The 14,875-nt window shown below is 39.4% G+C and overlaps 1 protein-coding gene and 1 long non-coding RNA gene across 3 annotated transcripts in view; one reads left to right on the forward strand and one right to left on the reverse strand.

Annotated features, from left to right (window-relative positions):
- Nucleotides 1–14,722, forward strand: part of LOC308500038 — a 66,696-nt gene extending 51,974 nt beyond the window's left edge. The window contains exon 3 of the long non-coding RNA XR_013993674.1: nucleotides 12,874–14,722. This is a non-coding gene — a long non-coding RNA (uncharacterized lncRNA). The remainder of the gene's footprint in view (nucleotides 1–12,873) is intronic.
- The window catches only part of MAP3K1 (mitogen-activated protein kinase kinase kinase 1), a 72,504-nt gene that overhangs the window by 32,588 nt on the left and 25,041 nt on the right, over nucleotides 1–14,875 (reverse strand). For both annotated transcript variants that reach the window (XM_081054091.1, XM_081054092.1), the window contains exon 2: nucleotides 1,962–2,112. In XM_081054091.1, the coding sequence (XP_080910217.1) occupies nucleotides 1,962–2,112 (151 nt within the window). The remainder of the gene's footprint in view (nucleotides 1–1,961; nucleotides 2,113–14,875) is intronic.

The raw sequence follows: 14,875 nt of genomic DNA on the forward strand, positions 1-14,875 counted from the left end.
TATTTTCACAGTTGGAGATATTTACACCTCCCTCATGTTTCAAGGAGGATTTGAAGTAACCTACACAAAACATAATAAAAACAGCCAAACTCAGACCTCCAAAGTAGACTCTAAGTTTCTTAAGGATAATATGAAATCTAAATTAGATGGAGGGTGGCATAATGAGCATAAGGACTATGTGAGATCTGTCTTATTCCGCACATATCTTCCCTCTTGTCCCCCGTCCTGTACACAGACAGGGTATTAAGTATTTGCTGGAAAGGGAACAGTGAGAAAACACAAAATCTGGTCTTAGATAACCAGATGTTTTTAGTTCATATGTATTAAAGGATAAATAGTGGGCTTCTTTTTAAAAAGTTGTGATTTCTGCTCTGTGGTTTTCTCAAAAGATTTAGACGCTCTATCAGCTCAAGGAATTCCAGAAAGCAGCACGTTCCAACTTCAGATGGCTTTAATTGTTCAAAAGTTGTTTATATTAATTGGGTAGAAATATGCCACCTACTATAAAATGTTTCAATAGAACTTTCCCTTTTCTAACATGAACCTTTAATATCTTCATCCTCTGACATGATTACTAAAATGGTGAGGGATTCTCCCCATACTACTTCATATGAGCAATAAATGGAAGAAATGTGGAAGCTCAGCTGGAAAGGAAAGGACTCATGGGTAATGTAGCAGCTAAAAAAGGTGGTATCTAAAGGAACAAATGGATATATTCTGAATTAGCTCCATGGCTTAGAACCAATGGGTAGAATGTACAAGACAGACTGCAGCTCAACAATGATGGATGTCCAGAATCTCAGGGATTTTTGGAATGTTTAAGAGGCTAGTCAGTCCTAGACGTCTAATAGAACTTTTGGAGATGATAGACATGTTCTGTAATTGCACTGCCGAGTTACAGAAGCCACTGGCCACATGTGGCTATGAGCGTTTGACATGTGGCCAGTATGACTGAGGAACTCAACCTTTACTTTTATTCATGTTTAATTTAAATTTAAACCTTAAACAGGCATATGGGATGAATATAGGGCTAGATAATCATTTGGCAATGGTATAGTTTAGGGGCTTCAAATATCAAATGAGTGGTTTGCTCAGTAACATAATACCCACCTCCCCTCCCCCCCCCACACACACCCTAATGAATCCTAAATTGCCATCTCTGTTTATAAAGATCAAACAAAACAACAACCAAAAACTTGTGAGATAGACTGGTACAGGGCCATTGTCACAACTGAGATCTTCTTCCTTTTTAAGAATGAAGAAGCATATTTTGTAGATGTCATATACAGGCATATCTAGTTTTATTGTACATTGTTTTATTGTACTTCATAGATGTAGTGTTGTTTACTCTATACCAGCAAAAACATTACGACTCACTTTATTGCAATACTTGCTTTACTGCGGTGGCTGGAACCGAACCCCCTATATCTCTAAGGTATGTCTGAACTTTAAAAGAGAAAAATCATCGCAAAAGATGAAGTATGCCTGCCTTTCCTAGTTTAGGAATCTACTTTCTTTCCCCATACCCTGGGCATCTTCTTAATCTATCTCAAACCTATGGCTATTTCATTTTTTCTGGTTTCCTGAAGATTTCTGGAATTAAGATCCTTGGATCCTACCTTAGAGATAAAACATGAAAATAAAATTTGAAAAATTGCCTTTCTTTTTCAAGTTTTAAGTACAATATAAAATTATTCAAAGGATTTTAGACACTGACATTAGAGGGCAGTGTTGCTTTAAGCAAGTCTCCACCCAACCAACCAGTTTAGAACAGTTTAAGTTGCTTAATGAGCATAGTTTTAGCTATGTTTTGTTCCAAGTGGTTAGAATATCAAGCAGATAAAACTACTGCATTTAAAATGAAGATGAAAACAAAAAGCTTACAAGAGGATCTATTTATGCTTAATTTCCCATGTCCTCCTATGCTTCCTTCCTTATAGCAGGTGACCACAGCCACTCACCACAGGGCCTCTTCTGTTTCGCCTCTCCAGCCACTCGTGCTTCCAGGCTGGCATGCAGGTAGCCTTCAGTTTCTCCCTGATCATTCGTTCTTCTGGGCGATCATCCATCTTGTGCAACCCCTTGAGAGTTTCTTTATTCTCCATCTCACGACTACAGTGGAGGGAGAAACAAGGAGAATGAGATTTAGACAGGACAAATAATTTGCAAGAACAGAACAATATAGTTCTATTTTGTACATTCAATGACATGTAACTAAAAAGATAACTGCTAAAAGTCTCCCAATGATTTAAGCAAAATATGAAAGTATGAATGTGAAGCATATATGCATACTGGTCTACTGCTGTATTTATAATGTGGGTAGTGTTGAATGTTGCCTGATAACATGAGTTTAATAATGCCTTTGAAAAGAAAGGTTCTATTTAAAAGGTTCAGGCTTACTAATAATATGAATGCAGGCCTTTGTTTCCAGTTAGTTAACAAAATGGATCCTAAGACATTAAGCACTGTATTAACAAATACACGTGAAGATTGTATTGTTTCTAATGATACCACTCTAACATACAAATATTCAGCAGAGTATTTTACTACTCTTTATCGCGCAGAATTTCCAGTAATTTAGGTCAATATAAATAGAATCTGGTAGATATGCTCGTTTCTGAAATAAGCTAAATATTTAACAAGCTAGGTAAAACCTAATCACATCTATGATCCCGCAATATTTTTTTAAAGCCCAAATGATTAAATTGCATTATGAGAACAACAATCCCATGCCAAAGTGTTTGGGTACTGCACATACAGTACACTCATATCCACTCACTGTGGACATCTGCAACACACAAGATGCAGGTGCGTGGCTTTTAAAACCTGGTTCATAAGGAAACAGTTAAAGCGATTGCACTCTGGAGGAAACAATTTTAAAAATAACTAACTTCAGTAACTATTTTGGAAATTCTATAAAGTTACAGAACAGTGATTTTTCTACTCTGATAGGAAAAGGAAATACTTGGGGAAATACCAGAGATGATAACCACAAACTTACTAAGTGAAATTCAGACTCTTCTAGGATTTTTCCAGCTAATTATAACTATAAAGCAGCAGTATCTTCAGAGAACCAGCATGAAAACCTACTTAGAACCAAATATGCACTAGAAAGGAAATGGTTAACTGGTTTTCCTGAAGCATCAATACTGTGAGGGGAGTGAAAACCAATACCTTAAATACCTCTGTGCCAGAGACTGCTCTAGATATTGTTAGGAATGCAAAGAGCACACAACATTTGAAACTTGCAAATGGGCATTAAAACCATGTAGAGTATTTCTACCACATAGGCATAAAAAAACTGTCGCAAAGAAAGAGGCAATATGAGTAGAAAAAAGGCAAATAAATGAAAGAGAGCTAGAGGGAGAAAAGAAGGAAGGAGGTAGGGAGGGAGGGGATAAGAAAAGAATGGAGAGAAAGAGAAAGAGAAAGAAAGATTGATTTTCTTGTTTACTTAGAAGTGTTTGGCTGCTTTTCCTGCTCTGATTATATCATAAAATATAAATGTTAGTGGTGGGTGGGAAGAAAAGTAACAGGGAGGGAGGAAATGGAAAGGGAAAAGAAAATGAGAGAGAAAGAAGAGGAGAATAAGAAAAAAGGAGGGGGAAGTGAGGGTGAGGGAAAGGAAGAAGGCTGAGAGGATGGGAGGGATTTAGGGAAGGAGAGGGAAAAAGGAGGGTAGGGAAGAGGAGAGGAGAGTAGAGAGAGAAATGTTTTCCCCCAAATTCATCCTGCTCAGTCAATACTTAAACAAGGAAACTCAGATTTATAGGCAATGGAATTTATGGGCTGATGGCATACCAAGAATTCACTTACAACTCTCTAGTTTGAAAAGCAAACACATTCCCCTCCTGTAACAATGGTGCAGGGCGTGGCTAAGGTTCCCAGGCTAGTTCTCAAAAAATAAAACAGTGTGGAACTGCAGCGCATTTTTACACTAGAAGTTCCTGCACTCCCAGACAAAGGTGCTTATCTTCTCCTCCCCTAGATTTGTTTTATTGAATATCTCTTTTTGGTTCTGTATTCTCAGTGTCGCTCTTCCTGGCACCCACCCAAACATGTGGAGGACTCTCCTTGTCTAAACAAATCTTCCTGATGATGTGGCCTCCTTACACTCAGCATGCCTTGCCTCTTTCCTTGCCACTTGTTTGAAAAGAATTGTCCTGCGGGGTGACAGGTGGGGTCTCAGCTCCCGCTCCCCACATAAGAACGCAGGACATGGTGAGGCCAAAAAGGAACACCCACGGAGCCATAAGTAGGGGAGTCATACCACTATATTCTCACCGGCAGCATCCGCCTCTCTGCAATCCGTTCTTGCTAGCCCCCATCTTTTTTCTCTTTTGCTAGTGTAGCCACGCCAGTTATATTAGTGGCCAATGGCTCACTGGTTACAGCTGACAACCAACTAGCCACAGCTGCTGGCCATCCAATCACAGTTGATGGCCATTTACTACCTGAGCCAGCGCCTTTCTATGTGAGGCCGAGAGCCTGGAAACTGCTTTCTGGGGTTCTGTCCCCACAAGAATATAATCTTTAAACCAATTTCTTATTATAAATAAAGGGGATGAGCATACCGGGAGCTCAACTTTTGTTTCTTTAGAATAAGTGCCCTGAAATGGATTTACTGGGTCAAAATGTACACTTTTTGTTACATTAAGACTTTTGATAATAATAGCAAATTATCTTCTTGAATACGTATATCCATTCAAAACTCCCCAAGTCAAGTTGTTAACTTAGCTGGTCTGAACTAGCAACAGACTCCTAAGGAGGTTTCTTCACTTTGATCTTGTTCCTAAGCAATGCAGGCTTCACAGAGCTCCCCGGCTCACTGCCCCCATTTAAAGCCCTTTGGTGGTTCCCCTAGGGGCTTAGACTAAAATCCAAAATGTTTCACATGGCCCAGGAGGCCCTGCACTGCCTGCTCTTACCTGACCTGGTCACCCAGACCCCCACCCCACCCTTCCCTTTCTTTCACTACCTAAAAAACTCTCCTTCTTGCTCAGGGCTTTTACACAGGCTGCTTCTCACTAGTCTACTTTTCACCTCATTAAGTTCTACTCACTCTAGCTTTTCTTCAACTCCTAATCTCAATTAGGAATCCCTAACTCCATTCTTTCACCTTTCCTTTAAAGTGCTCATTGCAATTGTCAGCCCCTCCCTGCAACTGTAAGCCCCATGAGGGCCGGTGCCAGCATTTTATCTATCACTATATACCCAACGTCTAACAATGTCTGGCTTAAAATAGGTATTAAAACATATATTAAAGGAATGATTATTTATTAACATCTTTGGCAGCCCTAAGGACCTTCCTAGTTTTAAAATTTAATGACTACTCATATTAATCTTTTTACAGTTCTGTATTTAATTAAGACTAAATTTGCAATGTAAATGTTATTCAGTAGACCAATTTGCATTGTTCCTAAATTAATCTGCAACTATAAACCAGTGTTCTTTCTAATGTCTTCATAAGTAATAATTTAATTAATTCTAAAACGTGTTTTCTCACATTTTAATATCTCTGAAACCTAAATGCCTCTTACAATCAAATGTCACAATTGGCAGGGTTTTTTTTTACTTTCCTTTCTTCATAGTATATAAAAGAACGGTATAATTTACAACCAATGGGATCTTAGAGTCAGTGACATATACAGTAAATCCCATTCTACCTGCCAGGAAAAAAAAATCATACCTACTCAATTTCACCTGCCTCTGAAATAGAAACCAAACTGGGAGGAAAAACTTTTTCTTACATACTTTTATTGTTTTGTTATAATCCTAACATATAGCCTTCATAGATCAGATATAGGCAGGATTTTATTTTTTACCAGATATGTGTGTGTGCACGCATGCATATAAGAGTAATTTGTCATCTTATCCAATTAATATAATAGCTATAGCAGGAAACATCTTTAAATACTTGCAAAATCTCCAGGAGATGAGAGGGCCTGTAATCAGTTTGATTAAACATGAGTGTTTTGGAGAGTTATTTTTGCCCTATCTATATCTAGAACCGTACCTGTTATTTTAACTAAAATAACAGCCTGTATATTTCTGACTTTTTAGCAAAACAAACATGTATTTTGGGAATACTTTGAAGACTTAAAAAAGTAAACAAACAAAATTTTAGCTAGATAAACATGAGAAATTTAAACCATTGTTACAGAATACGCTTTATCCTCCTTTCCTGTTATTTAGAAAACAGGTTTCTAAACATTCCTCAGAATGAATCTGTGATTGACCCAGAGCTTCAAAGAACCTTTCTCTCCTGAGGTTTCTAGTTCTAGTCTCTTTCTATACCTACAGAATTTACCTGCTGAAAAAACAAGATGCTTCAGCGGTCCCTTCTCAATGAAGTCACTTGGTCCTCCCTTCATCTGACACCACTGGTACCAGCCACTGTTGACTGGACTGTCACTCCTGTAGATCTCCCATCTCTTGACTTCTAGAAGATGATTTTTTTCCTAGTTCTGTTTCTAACACTGCTGCTAATCTCATCGGTGTCCTACACTAGAGCCTTTTCCCCCATTGAAGGAGCCCCTCCAATGCCAGCCATTGCCCTCTTCTCACAGCACTAAAGTACTTCCTCCTTAAGCACAGCAAGATTATTTCCTACCTCTCTACATTTGCTGACGACATTTTCCCCGACACCTCATATGCCTTCAGTAAAGAATTTCTAACCACTGTTCTACAGCAGTCAGCTACTGCCTCCCAGTATTCTGATAATAATTGTAATACAGCATAAACTAGAGTACATATTTAAGTATCTGCTTCCCTCACTGCATTGGGAGCTCTTCTGGGACAGGTTACAACATCTCACTCACTTTTCTATCCTCAGTGCCAAATGTCCTGGACAGGCCACAGAAGGCTCCCAACATGAAGTGAGAGGGCCTATCCAGCCACAACCACCATGCCTTCTAAGGGTGGTGTCTGATGCCTAGGGCACCATGCTTTATACATCTGAACCCATCCTGCAGTCCACAGTGGGCAACAACGCGCCCTGATCCAAAGGCCCTCTATACTGGATGGTACTGGACCAACGACTTGAGAGGAGAGAAGAGGAGAGGGGAAGAAGGGTGGGGGGAGGGGAGGGTGAAGGAAGGGTGGGGTGTGGAGGAGAGAGCAAGGGAGGAACTATCTTCCAAAAGAAAACTGGGCCACTGTGGGATCCTTAAAACTTAAGTTTCCAAGTAAAAGGCAAAAGGAGCAGTGACTTCGGTAAGTAACAACACAGGCTAACAATCCTTCACCATGGACAGGGCACTGTGCTAACAGTTCCACATGGCTCATCCCAGTCAAGTCTCACCAGATGGGACTCTTACTGTCCCGCTGGCAAATAAGAAAATGACAAGGAGGTTATTAGGTGTCCACAGTGGCAAGGTCTGTATGTGAAAAACACAGGATTTAAACTCAGGTATGAATGATTCCACAGTCTCGTTTCCTACAGGGCAAAAGGAAAATCGGTCTTCACAAGTGCTTAAAATTCGTTGACCTGGTAATTTGTAAAAGACTGACTCAACAATCACTGTGGAGATATAACAAGAGGTTCACAAAAGGCAGAGAGCTACTAGACAGTATCAAATCATTATTAAAGGTAGCAAATCTATATGGAATTCTTTTTTTGCAGTTAATTACCTTTGACCTAGTATATGGAATAAACTACAAGTCTCAAAGTCACCCTTTGGAGAAGACAAGCGACTCAAAAAGAAAATTAAATTTACTGTACAGCTCTCCTATGCTGTATATTCTTACATGAATGCTAATAAATAAGTATACTTAAAGCAATTGATATTCTACAGACATTGATAGTCTACTGCTAACTACAACTCAGTATGCTACAAATTCAGACACCATTAATATATTTTTAAGTGTATACAAAATATTGATAACTACCAGCTAGGACAGTAATATGATGAATAGAGCATACATTATTAAGTGAAGAAAGAAAAAAGATTCTATTTTGTTTATTCTACTCAAGACTTTTATGATTAAAATGCACCTTTCTTAACCACAAATATTTCATTGGAATAATGAAACTGATAAAACTGTCTTGCAGAAAAAGTAAATCTACATTTTACTACATTAACATACAAACATTTTGGATGGACTTCAGTTGTCTCCCAAGTTACTGACATGTTCAAGGTAAAACACTAAGGCTAGATTTTCAGGTGGACATGCTTATATATGAGTAAATATCATTAAACTAAAGGGGCTGTGTTTCCTGTGACTGAGACCCAGATAAACTAAGAAAAAGATACAATGCAAAAGAATTTTCTAAATTACCTCGAAACACCTGCCGAGTCCCAGAAGGAATATGAAGCAGTAATGCAAAAACTTAGCTAATCCTTGGTACATCTACGTCTCTTAGAAAGGTAGCTGGCAGATTCCATTAAAAGCCACCAGTCGAGTTATTAATGTACCAGAAACAAATCATTCTAATATGCATTACTGATGACATCACTCAATAACGGAACCAAGATGTTCTATCCAAATCTAGAAAAAGAATCATTTTTCCTTCTAAATGTGCTAGTAGATGAATATAAAAAACAAATTTATATAAGAATGAAACTAAGTATGTATGCTTGATCAAGCCAAAAGATGCAGAAGGTAAGAGTCAGATGTACTGGTAAGTGTGTAACTGACTGGTCAAGAAAACGTCACACTGCAACAGAAGTTACAATTTGCCAGGAAGAAAAGGTAATTCAATCAAGAATATGTCGTAACTATTATAACTGATAAAAAATTTTAGAGAAAACTAAAGGAAATCAGACAAATCAAGTTACGTTAGTAAGGAAATGAAAATCCTAGAAGAGCAGCAATTTGAAATCAGAAAATATTATTTTTTAAAAAAGCAGGAGACAAACCAGAGAAGGGCAGGTAGATCTTCAAGTGGGAGTCAGGCATAGAAGAAATCAAATCAGACTAAAGTGAAACCGACGTGTTGTCAGTTCTAAAAGGACTTAGGACTCAAATTCAATGAAACTCACTGACTTGTCACAAATTGTGAACTAAAATTTGACGGTAATATTTATGGAGACAAGTGAAAACTGTGAAAATGGTCAGAACTGGACGGAAAAGAGTTTTGTGATCTTTGTAAGATGCATCATCTTACAAAATATATGAAAATCTTAGTGACAGGAAAACAGTGAATGCTTTTATGCTGCCAATAACAGACCAAACGAATGCACTGCAAAGTTACTAGCTGTCACTAGAATGTTGACTGCTTGAACTAAATTATTTTTCAAAAACACTTTTCTTTATCATCAAAGTAATCACCTTTGTAACAGTATTTCTAAATACCACTAGTTTAAAACCGATTTGGTCCCATTTCTCATTTGTTCTTTTCCAAGAAGAAAAGCACCAAATGCTGTTAATGCTGTAGGCTTGTGTTCTTTAGATATTCAGTGCTAAAAATTCCACTGTTTATTCCTCCCTTTGTTGTGTCCTTGATCCGAGAAGAACCGTTAGAAGTCTCTGGGGACCAAATGGGAAGTGTGAGCATCCTCTTCCTTAAATATTGAGCACACATCAGTAAGCGAGGAACAGGACGCTCAGTTTTTACAGCACGTCTGTAAATGCGCATTTCCTTTCAAGAATTCCCCTTGTGTGCTACTTGACAAATCTAGACTTGGGAATGTCTAAAAGACAACTGATGGATAAATGTGCTGAGCTGTTACACTACATTAGCAAAGTAGATCGGCACGCCGCGTACCACTACTGTGGGGCAGTTTTCAGGAAAGCAGAGTGTGCTGTCCTCCCTAAAAGAGCACTGGTACATAGTTTATGGCACAAAGCAGGCGTTCGTGTTGAAAAAGATGCTGCTCCTTCACCATTTTGCTTTTCATCAAAAAGATCCCAGTCAGTGTTATATGGAGGCTCTGGTATATGGTTTTCTTTGAAACCTTCTCCAATGGGTGTGTAACTACATTTTTACTAAGTCGATTATCTTTACAGAAATGTGACAGCTCAATTTGAGTATTCTTCTGAGATCAAATGAACAAAGCTAATAAATGGCAAGATGGTCTGTTACTACACATATTCACCTCCCACATTTTATGAAACGTGGTTTAAAGTTAAAAAGTATCTTCTGTGATAATAAAAACCCTTGTTTTTAATGTTCCCTGAGAAGAGGGTATAGTGCTGAATTAGAGCACAAAGCCCTTTTACAGCCTTTGCTGAGAGAAGGATTTCTTTCACACCCTGCAGAACAGCTCGTCCTATTTCTACAGTACTTCCTTCTCGCCGGTGCAAAGGCAGGCTAACAGGGTGCTCAGAAAGGGGAAGAATGACTTCCTCACAAATGTCGCTTTTCTTCTTGATGCTCTTAACGCTAGAACACGGCTCGGTTCAATGAATGTTGGCACGCCTACTATGTGTAAGCTCTGGCCCAGGCAACAGACATAAATACAAGTGGGATAAAGAAACAAAAGATAAATAAGACAGGATCTCTCTCCCTCCAGGGAGAGAGAAAACACGATGCCATCTCTGCTAAAACACAAGTATTTTAACGTCATAAATAGTTTCAAAGATGGAGCAGATCTCCATCCTTAACGTCATCTGGGGAAACCCTGGAAAGATGCACAGAGGAGCAATGTTAATGATTTTAAAGGAAAGAACAGGACTGGCAGGCATGGAACTGATAAAAGTTGAAAGGAGATTTTCTAGACAAAAGAAACAGCGTTGGTGAAAATACTGTTCTATAAAATACTAAACAGCTTATGATTCTGCTGTTTAGGAACCACTAGATAAAATAAAATTAAACTGGTTTATTTAAAGACCTATGTGCATCATAATTCTCCAAGACAGAGGGAAAAAAAACGGTACACAGCATTCCTCACACTTACTTGACATGGAAGTCCTTTTTAGTAGAATACCTTTGACTGGCATATAATGTCAGAAATCTGTACAGAATCATCTCTAACGTCCCTCTGGCTCAAATTAGTCAACGTGCATAAGAAGAAAACTCCAGAGAAGAAACTAACACCAGCTGTCATAAGGTCTTCATACATGATTCTCAAGCTATCAGAAAATTCAGCATGTCTTTAGTGCAACTAAGGGTCCAAGAATTCAAAATATGAGGGGAAAAGATTACTTGACAGCTAGCTAGAGAGACAGATAAAACCATCTGGTACAAACACATCCTAAGAGAAGTGAGTGCCAGAAATTCAAACTTGGCCCAATCTACCCATTAGATGAGGAGGCCCGAGTTTGTCACTAAGATTTGCGCCTGGCCAAGCCCACTTGCTCTCTGCCAAGGATTTAGGGCTCGAGTGAAGACAAAGACGACATCAGCCAAAAAAAAAAAAAAAAAAAAGCAGACAGAAAACCAAAACAACAACAACCCCAATCAACCAATGAACCAACCAACCAAAAACCTTAACAAACCATTTTCTCTAAAAATCTCTATATGCCTAGAGGAAAGCCCCAGAACGTGACATAACAAAGGAGCCTGGGGCATGGTTCTCACTTTACTATAAAGCCCTGGAGCTCTAGTACAGTGATGGCAGCGCTCCTGGCAGTGACTGGTGGGAAGCAGGTCACAGCAGAAGAAGCATCAGTGCCCAGAGGGGGCAGCAAGACCAACGTGGCCGAAGGGGGAGAAGGTGATGGCCAAGGAGACAGTGCTGTCCTGAGACGGTTACAGGGCAACTGCCCAAATTCTCTGCCCAGCGCACGTGAGACCCACACTAGGGAGTTTAGAAAGTATTGGGGGGGGGCTCTATTAGGGGCTATTGATGGGGCAGTAGCCACAAAACCAAAAGGGCTTCTTATTCAACAGAGATGACCTAACTTGAAGGACATGTTCCTCGGACAGGTAGAAAAAGGAAGAAGCCATTCCACAAACATAATCAAGAGTGTGGCACGGGGATCAGGAACATGTCTCCACAGCTCACTGCCTGGATTCAAACCCAAGGTCTGCCACTCACCAGTCCTATGGCTGTGGCCCACTGAACCCCTGTACCCCGATTTCCTCACTGTAAAATGGGGATCATAATACCTACCATATCGAATAGTTATTAGGACTAAGTAAGTTAATATATATGTACAGAGTTTAAAAGAAGTTAACCTCCCTAATTTTCTCCCACTAATTTCTTCTTTAAAATAGAGATAATAGCTAATACTTAGGATGCACTTACTGTGTGCCTTTCACTATTTTAAGCCCTCTGCATGTAGTTCTCACCTCACCGAGTTTTAAAATGAATGAACACGGAGGAAGCACTTAAAACAGTGCCACGTTCATAATAAGCGCACACAACAAATGTTACTGTAACAACTCCTACTACTAACATTGACGACGATGACGAGTGACGATTAAAGCTCTTCTTTACGGGGTGCCTCGTCTGTATCAGGAGCTGTCCACACAGTGGCCCTGAGCCTCACACAAGGTTACAAGGGAAGATATCTTCATCGTTAGGTAAAGAACCTCTTGCAGAGAGATTAAGGAACGACTAAGAATCCACAGTAAGTAGGAATTCTGACTTTCAAAACCAGGTGTCTCCGGCTTCAAAGCCCTGACCTCCGCCTCTACACTATGTTGCTTCATAATGTAACAATATGGTAGATGAAACACAGATGAAAAGAGCACAATACAACTATTCGTTCTAGTTTCAGGAGGTAACCATGCTGACTAGAGACAAGGGGCCTACACTAGGCAACCATGTGGTCCATTCCACGTGGGCCCCGGAGGGAGGGAGGAAGGAGGTTCCTACTGTTCCTTTAATATTTGTTTCCTGAAAGTACACACGCCCAGGCGCCCGACTGTGCAAATATGTTAGCAGGATTAGCATCTATTAAATACAGGAAAAGATTTCATGGCTATTCGTTATATTATTCTCTAATATTTTCCCTCTGTATTTTTCTATATGCCTGAAACAGTTCCTTAAAAATAAACACGTGCTACGGAACTACTGCTCTACCTTGTGGGAGGTTTCGTGGAAGCAAAGGAAAACAGGACCGGGGAGTGTGGAGCTTCTGCGTCAAGTCCTAACTTAAAGCAATTTACCAGCTACGTGGTCTTATGTAACTCACAACCTTTCTGGAATCCAAGGAACTACCAAATCAAATCAGACTACAAAATGGTATTTTAGGGCTGCTCCAGTGTGAACATTAGGATTCGTTTATTAATGCCACTACTGAAATGCTACAGTCCTGCAAGGGAGGCAGACTATCAAAAACCAGGAAACTCAACAGGAGCCACCAAGCCCCTAAATGTGAAATCTGGAGAATACGAGAGCACCTCCCAATAATGCACTTTGTGCAACATCCTTTGCCACTTCGAGAACCCCATGGCTCCCAGTGTTTTAAAGCGTGAGAACCCTTCGCGTCACCATCCGCACCGACGCAGCGTGCACTTGGAGCCGCGACCTCTGGCTTTCAAACTCAGTACGTACCTGCCACAGTCACTGTAGTAAGAGCAATTCAAACTTCGTTGCTAAGCAGGTGAGTATTATGCATGAGGGACTCTATCAGAGCTCTCAGAAAGATTAAACTGTCAGGGGAACATGCAAGAAAGGAGAGACCACAAAACATGGATTTTAAGGTTTCTCATACTAAAACCACTAACTCTCCTAAGTCGTCTTTTTTTAAGTGAATGAGCCCCATATTTCTTTTCCTTGAAAGACACATAACCATTTTGCATATTTAAATACTACAAGTCAAAAAGAGGGGAAGCAGTAGCCTGAAAAGCAGAATGAAGTACGGTGGCTCTCTGGCCAAGTCTCAGCTCCAGGGACAATGTCCCAATCTGAATTCTAACTGCCCTGCCCCAGTCCAAGGCTCTCTCCAGCCCAGAGCCTGCTCTTCTCATTATCTGGTATCATAATTTCAGAAATGCTTGATCTGTGTCCAGTCACATAAGTGATTGTTTGTTTTTTAAATGGAGAAAAGCTAGGACAGGGGTGTCCAAACTTTTTTCAACGTTTTTCACCAAGGGCCATATGCGGTAAAATACACAAACAGCCGGGACACTCACTCGAGGTGAAGTATGTATTGCCTCACCTGGTTTATTTAAGTAAACTAGATATATTTTTGGAATTTGCTGCGGGCCAATTAACAATGGATTGCGGGCTGCAGTTGGCCCGGGGGCCGCAGTTTGGACAGCCCTGAGCTAGGATATGGTGTTAATGTTTAATGAGTCATTCTGAGTCCTAATCTGAAAACACAACTACTGCTAAAATATTCTTCCTTTTGTATTATTAAAAATGATGTTTTCAGAGAATGCTTGCCATTCAGCCATACTCCTTATTTAAGTAACATGAGTAGATATTGCATTTTAAAAATAATTTTAAGATCTATTCACTTAGATGCAATTTATTCTTTAAATTGAAAAAAGTGATTAACCTTTGGTTAATTACATCTGATGTTTCGAACACAAACTTAACATATTTGGGTTAGACAATATATACATTTTATATGGAATGAGTTCTAATACCTTACACTATACATATTTTTTGTTTTTTACTTGAGGATTTAATAAAAAAATATTCTGCAGTGGGCTGTATAATTAATCTGTCGACATCAGCAAGTGCATATCAATCTAGCACACAGTCTACCTCCTTTCAAAAGAATTCACTTTCTACTTGCATAGTCTAATAAACAAGTAGAAAAAGCTGGAGACAATTGATGCCTAGCAATGAATTAAGCCAAAACACCACAAATGTGCCAATAAACTATAATACAAATAATGGCCATGTAAAATTCTCAAATAAAACATTTTAATTTTGGTATTAGTGTGTCCGCTAGTGTTCACATTGTCAACCTTTCATTGGTGAGATAACATCTTCTTTTTAAGAACTATAGAAAAGTACCACGTGGGTTATGCTGAAGTAGGTATTTGGATTTGCAATTCAGGAATCTCCCCAAATGACCTAGGGCCAAG

This window comes from Rhinolophus hipposideros, assembly GCF_964194185.1.
Source record: "Rhinolophus hipposideros genome assembly, chromosome: 7".
Classification (NCBI taxonomy): domain Eukaryota; kingdom Metazoa; phylum Chordata; class Mammalia; order Chiroptera; family Rhinolophidae; genus Rhinolophus; species Rhinolophus hipposideros.